Below are 16,019 nucleotides of genomic sequence, written 5' to 3' on the forward strand. Positions count from 1 at the left end.
GCACATTACCTATAATTCCATCAACGTAAATCGTTTTTTTAATGTTTGTCAGTTGAACGAAATTGGCAAGATCAATTTTGTTCACAATCCTTTTTTCCCACCCGTTTAGAGTAATCCAAGTGGCAAATGTAAGATTCGCGTCATCACTCCCGCCAAATGTAAAATATTAAAAGAAATATTGATGTTTTTCGTTTAATAGTGAGCAAGTAATAAGATCATGTGCTTTGTAACGTGCAAAATCGTATTAGAAAATGCTAAGTTTTCAAAATAAATAACAGATGATGAGTTGTTGATTGAGCGAATAATTTCAATTCGTCTCCACTATCCATTAATCGAGAAAACAAAAAAAAAGCGGAATCAGCTAAGCCTATGTGACTGCATTCTGTCATTTTAACGACAGGTTATAGAATAAAAGCAGGCAACCGATTGTATCATATTTGCTATAATAGGTTATGAACTTTAATTTTTATTACCATTTTAATCAAAGAACAACAAATGGGAAACTGTGAAAAAGTCTATACAAAATTCAGATGAAAATAAAAACATTTTTATTGATTATTCGAGTCTACTTTAATTCGCTTCATATTACCCAGAAACCTCTTCTGCTTTTACCCAATATCTGTGTTGATCGGCCTTTCGTCATCACACCGCGAGCTACACTCTTAAATGATTCTACCTGTAAATAGGTCGGATTTAGTTAAAGCTAGGTTGAAACTACTCAAAATGCCCTTAAAGTGTACAAACTCAAACTTTGGGTAAAAATTTCAACCAATTTTGGCTACTTGCTACCGATAATTGAATTATTCTCTATGACAAATAACGCAATTTTAAGTTCCTTCTACCAATTTTTTGGTTGAAAAACTACTCAAAATCTGAGTTTGTACACTTTAAGGGCATTTTGAGTAGTTTCAACCTAACTTTAACTAAATCCGACCAATTTACAGGTAGAATCATTTAAGAGTGTACTCTGCAGCGTGCCACGTGTAGAGTGACTGTATACAGAGTGGCGACAATGTCAAAATTGGAATGATAATTATCTGTCAGTGTCATTCCAATCGAGCAGACGACCTATCCAACGCGTATGCAGGAAAGAGAAAGAAAAACCTTGGAAAAACCGCATTGCATACATTTGGGATGACTTGTCGCCACTCTGTATATAGTCACTCTAGCCACGTGCTGGCACGCAGCAATGTCACTACTACATATACCTACGGTTTAGGGTAATGCAATGGGTAATGTGGGGGTAAGGGTAAGGGTAATTTCAGAAAAAAGACAGTTTTTTTTCAGTCCAATCAACTGTGGTTCAAGGGTTACGTAATATCGGCGTATCACGGGGCCTGGGAGAAAAGTTGGCTTCGAACCCGGTTGTAATTGGCTCCCATCGGTGAAATCCGTGCATCTCCCAATTTGGTAGAAAGAAAAGAACTACGAACCTATAAGTGTTGCTTCAATGACTCTCCCGTTATCTTTTTTTTTTCATGTGTGGACTCATCACTGCGACCAGTATAGTTGATCTATTGTGATATCACCCGGGTGTTTGCTGTATGACCTGCACTGTATTTGTTTTTGCTATAATCGCTATGAGTGAGCGATATGCTTATTAAAATTTTATGCGTGCTTGTGTGTATTGGAGTTTACCCTTACTTCGAACCTTGAACTACTTCACCCACTTATTCCTCGCTGCCAGCATTATCCCTTATTATAGCCGTCCCTGGCGAGAACTCCTTCGTTCCTTCGGAGGGACTTTTGCACTGCCAACAGGCTTCAGTGGGTAAATGTAGATAGAATTCAGCATAAAGTAAGGGTAAATGAGGGGCCAAGAATAAACCCATGCTAAAGTCACTTAACATCAAATGGCTTGATTCTACTAGGATTCGAACCCACGACCACTCGCTTGTCAAAGCAGACTCGGTAACCTTGCGGCTACGTAGCCCCTCCCCTCCCCTTATCTAATTTTTCGATCTTTCTTCTTCACGTCTTGTCTCACCCTGGAGATACAACACCTCTGTTTCATCACTTTCTTCTACCATTTTCTTCGTCTCTTTAAAAAAAATATTCAAATGTCTGACTTCATTAATAAGTCAATACAAAAAGCTGGTCTAGGAATATTTTTGTCATTTTCAGTTAATTTTATACTAAAACACTTTTCAAACTTGTAGTTAGACGGCCATTCTTTGAACGAGTATGAGTACAGAGACTATAAACTACAGAGGTGACAGAACACTCACACACGATTGCATCAAAACGGGATATTCTCCTGTGAAATATTCAGGGTCCAGATAATTATCACGTGCCGCGAGAAGATTGCGTATTTCACCTACGGCTTACAGACTTCATCAATGTCTGTGTTCGACAGACCTCCCAAGTAACAATTTGGGTTTTATTACACTCTTATGATGACATTTAAGACCAAAATTGGTCACGAAAACCGCCATAAGTGTACAATAAAACTCCTGACTGTTGAAGTGAAAATCAGTTTTCACTGGTTCGTAGTTCAGATTTGAATGAAAATTTTATTTATAGTAAGTATAGTAAGTATATATGGAATCAAGGAAACCTATTTCTAGAGTCTATTAAGATCCTACAAAGACAATTACGGGGCTAGTGCAATGATTCTATTGACTCTAGCACCGCCCAAAGGAGATTTGAATATACAACGACTGGCTTGTTAGTTATACCAGCATTGTACCATAAAGCTTGCTAGTCGGTTAATGTAATCCTGTTTTATTGAAGGATTTGAAACACAAATGTTTTAAAAGTCCTGATTTCGTATGATATAGTCAGTCACTCTATTCTTCTGCATAAATATTTTGATATCAGATTTAACATATTCAATGTCGTAAAGCAGACGATAATGGACCAGGTAACGAGAACGAAACACTCAACATGCAACTGCAGGCAAGGAGGGTGCTCCAGTCTGGACAACGACTCGAATGATAACGGCCACCAATACATCAACTTTGCGGCTTCCCGAGCCCGATAGTGGTTGAAAGCACTTACATTCTCAAACATTCACAACATTCACACTCACTTAAATTTCTTAAATTCTCTTCTTATATTACAAATATCCACAAGGCCAACCTGGAAATCATTTAATCAACGAACCAAATCGTCCACATTCTCTTCGATGGCCGGGTTTTATCGAACACGTTCGAATACGTTCCCCCACAGGGTGTAGATATCGACTAGGATCGTTGGGTAGTTGCATCAGACCATCTGAAAACTGCCCAGAACTACGCGCTCCTGCTACTGTGAGGTTCTACCTTCCACTGTGGAGTCTGAGGTTTCGCTCTCTAAAGTGGTTAAAAAAACATTAGCACTCTATTGGATAATTTGCAGGATTTGGGAGGAAGAGAAAGTACCAGAGGAGTGTATGGAAGGTGTGATTTGTTCCATCTACAAAACGGACGATCGGCTGCGATCCAACGCTATCTGCAGTGCTATCCAAGATTTTTTAACGTCATCTATCCCCAAAGCACCCCAAAGGTTGGAGATTTCATAGGGCAGTACGAGGAGGGTTTTAGAGGACCCGTGCTACTACGAATCAATTTTTTACTCCTCAACAAATCCAGAAATGTTGGGAATGCACTGTATCCACGCATCATATTTTCGTGGATTTCAAGGCCTCAAACGATACAGTCGAGCGCCAACAGCTTTGACAAATAATGCATGAGAACGGTTTTCCAGGCAAACTGGCCCGACTGATCGAAGTTACCCTGGAGCGGGATGTGCTACATGCGTGGATCTGGGGCACTCTCCAAATCCAAAGAAAATCAGTCCGCGGATTGCACAAACCAGTTTTAAAAGCCGCACAGATGGCCATCAGTAATCTGAAGCCTCTAAAACACTTGCAGAACAAAATGTTTGATTTATTTATCTATAGAGTTGGAGAGGTCATCACGATCATCATTTTTGTCTAGCAATATAACTGTAGGCCTGGCAAAGGGTGAACGTGCGCATTCCATAACCTCTGTTCACTAACTCCTATCCCTACCACCGCGTGGTGCTGGCGAGGTAGCCCCGTTTGTCGTACGCAAACAGGGTAGGAGGCGCAGTGGCTCCCGTCCTTTTCACACTGAGATGCCCGATCCGTCAGCAGGATAGGGACCTTCAATTCGCCGGTGGGGTACTGGCGAACACAAGATATCATCCGGGCAAATCTTGCCCGTAGTCACTCTACGTTGCATTACTCGCGTCAACCCTGAGGCGCCATTTCGTGTAAGGTTTTGTACAATGGCGTGGCGTTTTGTCCGGCACTATAAAGCATACTGCTGGCACAGACAAACAGACGAGACACTCGAGTAAGTTCCATCGTCCAATCAAAAACCACTCATTTTTCGAAAAATCATGTTTCGCAACATGGCCACACAGCGACGCGCGGGTGTTGCTTCGAGTTTTCAGTATGAAACCATTCAAATTATAAACCCTACAGCATAAAACCCTGCAAATGCAAGCTACTCCGCAACATGCATAACAGAGGGTGCTAGTGTGCATGTGCAAATGTGTAGGACGATAGTTTTTAAAGCATTTTCTTCTATGTGTCTTGTCACTTTGTCAGTTCGTCAGTGCTGCTGGTGTGAGACATGGCTACATTCTCTCAGCGCGTCTGTTTCACATCATTATGGATGAGTTACCCAAGTAACAATTTCAGGCTGATGAAACGCTTTTATAGCTGATTTTATTCAACCTGTGGCTGAACTATGGTTTAGGTTGAGAAGTAAAAACCTTTTTTCAGCTCTTAAACATCTAAATCTGGTGATTTTATCAAGATTCGAGCTTGTTAATAGCTGCTTTTAAAGCTGCGATGAAGCTTAATGGAGGATTTAGCGCACTTTTAAACAGCCAGTTTGCACAATGCTGTCAATTCTATTTTTAGAACGAGAAATAGTTATGCAACATGCTTTTCCAGTCGCTTAATCAACGTCTCATCAACCTTTATGTAGCAAAAAAATCTATTTTTAAATTTAAAAAAAATCGAACGCGATATTTTTATTTTGCCGTAAGCATTGTCGAACGCGATATTTTTAATTTTGGATAACTTTAATTCGTATAAGACAGCTAATTAAAAATGCAGGTGTTTTTTCGGAAATTGAAACCGCCACCTTCCGGTCCAAAAGCACTCACCGTATGATCCGCCCGATCTGCATCTGCAGAACAGACAGTGGGAATATCTTTACACCTGAAAGCAGTCGATAATGTCGATAACTGACAAACTTTTGCTGTCAGCCGAATTGCGAAATTCTATCAGTATCTGACAGTATGTGTGCTGTGAGCCGAATGAAAGTAAAGTTTGTAAAGTTTGTAAGGTAGTTTGTAAAGCCACTTTAACACCTTTAAACAGCCTTAAAGTACCCAGTAAACCATTTGGTTTGTATACCTCGATTGCAACTGAGAAATACGACATCATATCTGAACGAAAAAGTTATATTTCACGCCATATAAGAACATATATGTACCAAAGTGGAGGCGATATACGTGCGAAAATTTTGACAACTATTTGTAATTCTATTTTGCGTAGTTTTTAGAACACGCAACTAAATACTCCTGAATATATGATTAAGATATAATCAAATATTGCACTCGTCTATACTGCTTTATAATTCACAGTCATGAATTGTATATGAAGACACGCATGACTGCAAAACAACGTATTGTTCACTTCGGTTTGATAAACTCTAATCATTATACAATTCTAATGTGAAATTGACATGAAAACGATTTAATGTGAACTTTCTATTACGATTTTGTGTTATCTGGGTAGTTTGAAAGCTGTGAGCCCTGTGAAAGCCTCTACTCAACACTTTAACACCTTTAAGCAGCCGTAAAACGGTTTGATGTTTCTGGCTGTTTAGAAGCGATTGTTTAGCAGAAAAATCCGCTATTAAGCCTGTTTATCAGCCTTTGAGAGAGAAAGCTGGCTTGAAGAACTTAAAGTAGTTGAAACATTGCTTGTCCAACCACCATTTAAGTGCTTACTTTATGCAGCTTTGATCGCCTTAAAGCAGCCAGTAAACAGCAATTGCTCTTGCAATTCAGCTATCGTTGTTACTTGGGTATTAGTTAGAGCAATTAACAGTAGACCAAATTTAGGCCCTGGGTTCCTCTAACGATGGAGCAGCTAAATGACCTTGACCTAGCCGACGACATTGTCTTGCCCGCACAACGCCGAAACGATATGCAGTGCAAGTTAGATGACCTCTCCGAAAGCTCCCAGGCACCAGGTCTCATAGTCAACGTAACTAAAACCACAGACTAACAGATGTAACACTGAAGCCTCATTCCAACGCCAATAAAAACTATCATTTCAAATGTTCACCTAAGCTAAGACTCAAACAACAGTCGCTGTGCGAGAAAGTCGCTCGGTTGCGCTAGCGCTGTTGTCAGATAATATACAAGTAAATTTATAGCATTGCTAAATTTATAGCAAACTGTTTCGCGTAGCGCGAAGACTGCACCAGGTGATGCTAATGTTTTGACGTAGGACTACGTCTTTGTTTACTATACTGTGACTGGGTAGCACTTTATGAAAATGAAAATAGAAGTGTAACGTTTGAATGAAAGATTTCAAATGCTTGTAACTACTAAACTACTGAACGAAACTGAACAATTTATATGTCGTTGGACAGATAAAATGACCAGCAATTTTATAGGGCGGTAAGAGAACAATTTTGAGGATAGCGTAAGAGGGGGGGGGGGGCTCCTATACAAATGAAACACAAATTTCCTCAAAACTCTAGAACTAATCAAGCAAATGGAACCAAATTTGGAATGTGGGGGTTTCAGAAGGCAAGATTTTTTTCTATGGTAAATTGAGACCCCTCCCTTCTTTAGGAGGGGAGGGCTTCCTCACAAGTAATATAAAAATTTCCTCATAACTCGAGTACTAATCAAGCAAATGGAACCAAATTTGACATGTGAGGGTTTTTGGAGGAAAGATGTTTTTCTATGGTGTACTGAAACTCCTTATTCTAAGAGGGGGGGCTCCCATACAAATGAAACATAAATTTCCCCATAACTCGAAGACTAATTAAGCAAATGGAACCAAAATTTTTGGTTTTTGAAGGCAGGAATTTTCATATCATATTTGCAATGAACGTGCTTTGGCTTTAATGTTATTTGTAACCAAGGGCCCTTTTAAAGGCGAGTTAAAGTAAGATTATTGAAACAAATCAGGCTACGCATAATCATATTCAATACAATAATCTGTGGGCTTGTCATTCATTACCATTCAACCTGTATGATGCACCCAAGTGATTTTTAAAAGAAATCTCTATGCCTGAAAGGTTGCAGGCGTTGTACTTATGAAACCTCGTCCACGTATTTCCATAGCCACCATTGCATTCAATGAACAATTGAATGTGAATATTTCGTTCTTCTCTTTTGAACATTCACTTAAACAATAGCACTCACAGATTCTTATAAACATACATATGCCAGAAATGCAGTTTACATTAGTCTTTGATCTGATGATCTGATATAGTCCTACGTCACCCTTTCGTACAACCCTTAGGGCTGTATACCTTGTAGTTTTTTCCAAGTTTTAGGGGTGTCACTGAAACGATGTTTTGTTAGAAAATTTGTTCGAAGTGTTACGTCTGTTAGTCTGTGCTAAAACTAAGTCTACTAACTTCACAGTAACAATACAACAAGAAGAGCAGGTGGACACCTTTCAATATCTTGGTAACAAGACAACGCCTGATGATGGTACCAAGACTAATATAGCCACACGGATGAGGAAGACCAGGGGTGCATTTGCAGGTCTGCGAAACATTTGGCACTCAAACCAGATCACTCTTTATACGGAAACCCGGTATGTCGGTTGAGCAATTAAAGATCCTAGATATATTTGGTAAAGAAAGGCAGAGGACAAAACAAACGAAAGATTTCCTCGAAATAGTTCGAATTGTGAAGCCACCCACCACCACCAATTTCCATACACTCTTAAATGATTCTACCTATAAATAGGTCGGATATAGCTAAAACTTGGTAGAAACTACTCAAAATGCCCTTAAAGCGTAAAAACCCAAATTGTGGGTAAAAAATTCAACCAATTTTAGCTACTTGCAACCGATAATTGAATTATTCTCTGTGTCAAATAACGCACTTTTAAGTTCCTACTATCAATTTTTTGGTAGAAAAACTACTCGAAATCCAAGTTTTAACCAAGTTTTAGCTAAATTCAACCAATTTACGGCTAAATTCATTTAAGAGTGTACAATATATTGGTGATATTTTTGATACTTTCAACACATTCACCTAAATGTTATAAATTAACCGAGGCTTCATCCTGGTTAAGCTTAAAGTCCTCTATATTATAGTATGGGAATCAAAAATTCCGCAATTTCAGCACCACTGTTACTCAACAACAAAGCCAGTAGCACCAGCAGGCCGATAATTTTAACAAAAATACATTTTACAACAAGAAAATCTCGGTTTGAATAAATATATTTTATTGTTACGCCCTTTCGAAAAGCTGGAGCCGAATTTATGAATCTATTATAAGTTACCTGCGACAGAGTACATTGACGTGACAGGCCAAATTCGTCAAATTACTGCACGCACATCTATGCGTTAGCGTTTGCGTTAGAAACGTTATTCTGCTGTGAATGTGGCTGATGCGGATTTTCGGTCCTCTGCAAATAAAACTTTTTCGCTTGATAAAAGCAGTGAAAAATCAAATCATTTGCCGGATTAGGTGTTAAAGCCTTTATATTACTTGATTCTGAACATAGTATCAAGAAAATGCAGTGGTATTTCAGTGGAAAAAATTAAATTTGGTGAATTTGTGAATTGTTTAAAAAAAATCATCCATTAAAGAACCTATATAATCCATCATAAAATGAGCTACTCTAGGGGCCATCAATATTATGAGGTTTAAATGGCAAACCCAACTTAGTTTGATCAGTTTGAAGATACCTACTTGTTTTGTTTCAGCAACCTTCCCGTTCTCGCAGTCGGGACAGAAAGTATCGTCGAGAATATCGTGAAGAGGGTGAAAGGTCGGTGAACCTTATACCTTAAAGAATAGTAATAAATCCTCAACCATAACATTATTTTTCAGATATGATTCATCGTACGGAAATTACACCGAATACACCGGTGGTAGCTCTGCGCGCTACGAACGTCGACCTCCTCGTCATGCTTCGTATACAAGCAGCCATAAAGCGCCTGAGCCGGCGACCATGCCTCCCAGCCTCGTCCTGGCAGTGTTCAACCTCAGCATCTATACTACCGAAGCGGAACTGTACGACGTTTTTTCCAAATTTGGTCCACTGAAGAAGGCGACCGTAGTGCTCGATGCCAAGGTAGGCTAGGCCAGTGTAATTGTTCCCATCTTTGAAGAAGAAAATCCGTGATGATTCCAAGTACACGACCAAACGGTGGTGCGTTTTCGCGAAACCTTCGAAAACAAGCGCCTGCTGGCCTTGGATATAGCAAAACGTGACCGTTTTGGAAGATTTATGGGTGAAATGTGTGCAGAATTGTGGCATTTCGTCAAAGGCTTTTCCAAACATTTGATATCGTGACTCTAGGGGTTGGGCTAGCAAAATCGTTATTCTTCTATTTGAAATTATTGGGCTTAAATAAGTTGAAATCTCTAATAGAGCAGAACAACGTATAGTGCTTAATTGAGAATCTATAATAACTATACGACGTTTTGAACAACTTGCAAAACGAATGTGATTAACGCTAAACAGCTCAACTTCATTTCAGTCTCTGTTGTGTTTCGAATTTCTCTATTTGTTTCTAATGTCCTTATTTGATTTTGATATGTGAATTTGAATTTGGAAATGAAGAATTGTAACTCACACATAAGAAAATGTATTCATCGTGTGCTAAGTTTTACTTCAGAACAGCTAAACATGTCCTTTTGAAGAGGACAAATTTTGCGATGAAGAGAAGATTTTTTGCCGATGGCGAAAGGTTGCCTACAGAAAACCAGAAGATCAGATGAAGTGTTTCGAAGAAGATTTATTATGAAGATGTTGGAAGAGTTTGATTCACTTGTCCAAAACATGCGGCCAGAAGATTATCAATGGTCACGAAGAGCGGAAGAAGACTAATGAAGAAAATCGAAGAAATTTCTATGATGGTGTGTAGAAAATAAATATTATGAAAAATGAAGAAATTCTAGCGAAGATCAAAGAAATGCTTGCATTAGTGATACTCTCGAACGAAGAACAAAAGAAGATGGAATAATACATTAGTTCAATGTTGGTCACTGCTGCAAAGCATGAGCTTCCAGATGCTGTGTTTGCATCCAAGGTGAAACAGAGGTAAGCGCTGTGCAAAATCAAATTGACAAGTATCAACTGGTCTACAGTGCTCCAACCTTAACTTTGTATTCCATTATTCTATGCCCATAATAGGAACATTTACACTCCGCTCGAATTTTCGTAGGTTGGCACATTTTTTCCTGTTCTAGGTGTGAATCGTTTTAGGTGAAATTGAAGACATAACGATATTACTTTTTGAGTTTTTTATTGGAGTTATGGAAGAAAAAACCATTTTGAAACTATTACTTTGTGTTACATTCAACGCTCTATTTTATGGGAAAAAACTTTTTGATCGTTATGAGTAATGAGAATATTTACTACTATAAATAATACATGAATACGTGTAGTATCGTTTCTCGATCAATGAAACAATATCTACTCGTTTTTAAATAGTTGTTCTATTATACGTTATACGAAAAAAAAACTGGGATAAGAAAATAGTCATTTTTCAGCTATACACCGGGGTAAATTGAGCAATTTCATTCCTAATTCTCGAAAAATGCCTTAGTTACTAAATAAAGGTTGCTCGTTTTTTGTCAAGGAAAGCTGGCTTTAAAGGTATTTTCAAGCAATTTGAAAATTTTGGCTCGTTCGTACCAGTTTTTCGAAAAACAAATAAGTACTAGTTACTACAACTCCCAAAAATTGAGCTGAATCCTAGAGAGCTTATACCCGATGTTTGTTTTCTACAACCATGTTTAAAAATTACATTTGAGGAGCTTCAAGTTATTTCTTATGCGAGAAATTTTAATTTGTGTCTAAATTTTCGGCTGAAAAACTAGAAAATTCAAAAGACGTTTCATTTCCTTTAAATCGCCCATTAGCATTCGACTTGGATATAATTTTAAGTCGAGTTTATGAAGAGGAACGTTATACAAACTTAATAAGCGTTGGTTCAATGACCCTCCTCTACATAATTTTCAGCTCTTTCCCTTCACGCCTGTCTCCCCCGAGACGCTATCAACACTTTTGTTTCATTACTTTCTTTTACCATCCCCCGTCGATTGTAAAACTTACTTCTGTTAAAAATTACACTTGGATCAATACGGCGATTTTGCTAATCAAGAAAGAACAACCAATTCTTCAACACCATGCGTTTTGCAACTGCAGTATGGCATCCCGATCCGTACAGCTGTCAGCAAATCCAGAAAGGTCGGAATGGAAAGGTCGTGCATCACGAATCTGATCTGAAAGAATGCTGGAGGTCAAGCAGTCCAGATATTGGCCGTAATGTTTCGATGTACCCCTTTGGTCGAGCAAGAATTGGCCTCGAGATTACGTCTGTCGGACCTGAACTTCAATACGAGGAACCTGACCCGCCAAGGCTTAGAACAAACAGGAGTTATAATGGATTTAATCAAGATAAATTACTCCTTAATATGATAAATATGCTGAGCTAATGCGACGACGCAACTGAACAATATTTTTTCCTAGTGGAGACTCGTACAATTTTAAGACCAGTATCACATTTCGTGGCCAACTTGTATGTCAGAGACAAGATTTGGATTGCTTATTAAAATGTCAGACGAGATCGAAGACGCTGATCCAAAAAATTTAAATGCTGACCACGTCTAGTATCATATGCTACCTTTTGTTCAATTTACGTCCAATACTCATTCAATTTCTGTCAGTTTTAGCTTTAATAAATTCTGTACTTTATCCTTTCGCAGACCGGGCGCTCGCGTGGTTTCGGTTTCGTTTACTTTGATAGCATCGAAGACGCCAAGGTGGCTCACGCACAAGCAGACGGGATCGAAATCGGTGACCGCCGAATAAGGATTGACTTTTCGGCTACGGAAAAGCCGCACGACCCAACACCCGGAGTTTACTACGGGAAAGTGAGCTACCCGAAGAGTGGCGGCCGACAATCGTTCGCGCCACCAGCTCCCGTTGCCGGAGGTAACATGGGTGCTACTATGGCAAGCACCGGAGGGTACTATCACTGTCGGGCATGTGAAATCGAAGCCCGTGAACGCGAAAGATGGGAACGGGAGGCTCGACGATATGGAAACGGGTAAGTCACGTCTTTGCCCCATTAAACTAAATTATCATTGATTATAACATTGATTACAACAGAGATCAGTACTATTATCAAGAAAAGTATACTGCTCCAGACACCCGTACTCGTGACCGGTCGACAATGTCAAGAACACGAAATGATTACTACAGAGGAGGTGCTGGCTATCGTTGACATTGGCCTTTGATGGGTATCGTAGAGCCACCGGGCGGATATGCTGCGATGATGTAGTAACTTTTGCTGATGCTTATCATCTCTTCTGTTTTTTTCCTTTTCTAAAAGGCAAGGTTGTGGCCTCTATCTTATATTATGACTATCGCAATTTTTAGGCATGCTCGGACAGAACAGTAAATAACTGGTATAATTTAAATCACGTAAAAATTATGCCACAGAAAAATAACTTGGTAACAAGTTTTTAAAAACAATACATCTGACGAATTACGCATGCTCTGTCAAATGAAATCTTCAAACAGTAAAAATCCATAACTACCTACCAAAACTATTTCTTGAATTTGATTTTTAGAAAAATAAACAGATATGTAGTAATAGGAATATTGTTACATCCGAATGCTTTGGAAAAGTCCGAAAAAATATAAGGTTTTGAACTTTCTCTATATGATTTGAATCTTTTCAAACAAAAATCTATTCTCTATATTCAAACATTAAAATAAATGTTTTAATAACTCTTGTCTCTAATAACAAACAATTTACTTTCGAAAAACTAGATATCAGTCTAATTCCATTGTTTCTTCCCAAACTAGTGCGGCTTTGGTTTGTGTCCATCTACGTAGAAGTTCCTCGTAGCTTTCGGTAGTTGCAGTTCCATTCCTTCCAGCTGCTTGGTTAACACAATCTGACAGCCTAGACGGGAGTTCTCCTTTAGGAAAGGTGCCATATCTAGCAGGTCGTCCTCTTTCTCTTCCGACGGTGGCAACCGGTTGCCATAGTCGTTCAGCACATACACGTGACAGGTTGTGCATGCCAGCGAAGCCTCGCAGGCACCCTCCATATCGACACCGTATCGATGGGCAAGATAAAGAGCATTATCACCTACCTTACCCCGTACCGGTACTCTTTTGCCGTCTTTGTCAATGTACGTAATGTTTACGCTGCATGAAACCAAACAAAGTTACAAAAAGAAATTGCAATGTCATAGTTATACCCACACTTCATCTTCGCTTTTGGGATCCTGCCATTCGTACTCTCCGTGTCGAAGAACTGAATGAATCAAAAAAAATTACTGTTGTGTATATTAAATTTTATTAATTCATTAATCAACTTACTGCGAGCCAGTTGAACATTTCGAGCTATCAGCATACAATGCCAGTTGCTGAAGAGATTCTGTGCAAAATAACGTACACCAGTGGATATAGACATTTCAGTGAGATTACAAGCATTGAACAGGAAATTACACAAATTTTGGTCTAATCTCTCCGCCGGCCTGGGTCAAAAATATCAATTAAAAAAACAGTGTAAACAAAATAATGGTTGACGTTTATGAATATCGCACAAACCTGATTTTTAACGAAGATGTTATATAGTCACTTGTGTATAGTCTGGCGAATGCATAAAGGCCCAGCGATCAAGCCCATGGCAGACAACCAGGTTCTCGCCGCCAACATCTCGTGTGTGCGAAAATGAGATAGCAATTCAGCACTGCGTTTCACTCAACTGCCAGCAGTCTGATTTGGGCCCGCTGTCAAATTTTGAGCCCCGGACATGCTGTCGCTGACGTTTACTGCAGCTCGATATAGAGATGTCGATGGGGTGCCAGCGATGCATACTGATTTTATGTTGCGGAATTGTGACAGACAACTTATGAAAAAACTTGAAATTTGACGACTTGAAAAACTAAAATTGAACTGACTTGTATGACTATAATCAAAAAAAAGTAGAAGGATCTGTGCCTAGAGGCACGAACGCAGGGTTAGCGTAGGACTACGCAAAATAAATATTCACGTTGAGTTGAATAGAAGCTGCTTCTGTCTCTTGTGATGGTTTCCCTTCTGTTCTGGGAGATTCACTCGGCAGACGAATATTCGCGTATGTAGGATAGAAAAATCCATCTTTATCTTAATCTTAATATTACGGATAGACTTTAAAAACAGTTTTTTGCTATCAGCAGATAAGAAAAACCATGTGAGATGGTGAAAACCAGCGTTTGGTTGTTCGATTGCTTCTTGCCAGTCATGGTTGCAAAGTTTGCTGACGCCTGTTTCTCCATGCCGCTAAATTCACTCGCTGCTATCGTTGCTGCTGCCGCTCCCGGGTGGTGTGTTCCCGCCGAAAGTTATTTACCGCTCTAAAGTTGCTTTCTGCTGCCGCTGCTCCCGGGTGGTATGGCCCGCTAAAGGTTGAGTAAAAAAGAAGCTGCTTTCAGCCTTGTAATGGTATTTATACCATTTCGCTTCTGTTTTAGTCATCTCACTTGGCAGTTTTAATGGGTGTTGCGATGCGTTGTTGTTCTTTTACTTGTCGCTCCTGAATATTTTTACAGTTGGCTTTTAGCGTATTGTAGGTGTATGTCGTCCGTGCCTGGGGAGTAAAACGATCGCATGGAAAATGTATGGGAAAATTTTACCTCAAAAGCTTTGGTTAATTTTTGTCATATAACAATTGAAAAACGATAATTACTATTAAAACCAGACAATTGCTGCATCTTTTGTGAATCGAATGGTATTGTGCATTTACTTGATCGATGGATTCCGAGGGGAGTTCAGGTACTGTTTCAAACGTTCCAAAGGTAAAAAAAAGACTAAAATGGCAACACAGTTCGTAATGTTTTATCGCCATAACTGGCAACACAGGCTCATTGCGTTTCTGTCGCAACCTTAATCGTGACTTCGTGTTAATCATACAAAAGCCTTAAACAAATTGTTTTCGAATACGAACGTTATTGCTTTGTTATTGCTTGTTTGGATAATGAAGGATAAACTACGCTTTATTCACAATAAAATTTCGGCAAACCGGCGTTGAAAATACAAATTCATTTCATGCTGAATTTCATTCCGTTTCTTCTGATAGAACGGTAATTCCTAGGTTTGTTTACTTTGCTCGATTGGTTCCAATAATGAAACAGCGATGATGACACAATTCGACATTTTATCTGTCAAAAGCTAAAAACGACCCTTTTTACGACCGTTCAAAAACACGACTGTTTCAACCGTCGTGTCCAGTAAGGGAATACGCGCACAATATGCTTATCTTCAAAATCCGTTTTGTATTAGAAGAGCTATTAGCGTTCAAAATCTTTCACTCTTTAGTGACGCTGGTCCCAATCTAAATTTTGGAATGACACCCTGCGGTAAGACGTAGTCCTACGCAAAAAAAAAAAGAATTTAGTTGAAGGGAAGCTAATTTTGCAGGGGGCTGATATGACGTCATATTTTCGTTGCTCACATGAAAAAGGCGGCAAACGCAAAACGATTTCACAAAAAAAATTAACTAACCATTTTCATGTATTTCGCATCAATTGCCTACCCGGCATATGCTATGTGATGCTAAACTTTGGCTAAAATCAAACTAAAACTATTTAACAAAATTTAACCTATTGTATCCTACTCGGTGGTCAGCTTGAGGCCATCTATGATGCTGTCAGCTTGGGCCCGCTCTATGTTGGCTACGTTTTTTTTGTACAGGTTGGTATAGGAAGTGTCATTCCCGTGGAATTTTGATACTTTTTCCATGTACCCCCGCTGGAATGACCTTCCTTAATCTTAACATTA

General features: G+C 39.1%; 2 protein-coding genes across 2 annotated transcripts; one reads left to right on the plus strand and one right to left on the minus strand.

Moving 5' to 3' along the window:
• Positions 1-8,628: 8,628 nt before the first annotated feature.
• On the plus strand, positions 8,629-12,826 carry LOC128738690 (transformer-2 protein homolog alpha-like). Its single transcript, XM_053834009.1, has 5 exons — positions 8,629-8,872; positions 8,935-8,999; positions 9,062-9,305; positions 11,948-12,291; positions 12,354-12,826. The coding sequence occupies exons 1-5, from the start codon at positions 8,840-8,842 to the stop codon at positions 12,466-12,468; spliced, it is 801 nt and encodes a 266-aa protein (XP_053689984.1). The 5' UTR covers positions 8,629-8,839; the 3' UTR covers positions 12,469-12,826.
• Positions 12,827-12,983: 157 nt separating this feature from the next.
• Positions 12,984-13,716, minus strand: LOC128737396 (adrenodoxin-like protein 1, mitochondrial). Its single transcript, XM_053832023.1, has 3 exons — positions 13,578-13,716; positions 13,461-13,512; positions 12,984-13,403 (listed from the first exon to the last, which is right to left on the minus strand). The coding sequence occupies exons 1-3, from the start codon at positions 13,669-13,671 to the stop codon at positions 13,052-13,054; spliced, it is 498 nt and encodes a 165-aa protein (XP_053687998.1). The 5' UTR covers positions 13,672-13,716; the 3' UTR covers positions 12,984-13,051.
• Positions 13,717-16,019: the final 2,303 nt, after the last annotated feature.

The sequence above is a fragment of the Sabethes cyaneus genome, chromosome 2, assembly GCF_943734655.1.
Source record: "Sabethes cyaneus chromosome 2, idSabCyanKW18_F2, whole genome shotgun sequence".
Classification (NCBI taxonomy): domain Eukaryota; kingdom Metazoa; phylum Arthropoda; class Insecta; order Diptera; family Culicidae; genus Sabethes; species Sabethes cyaneus.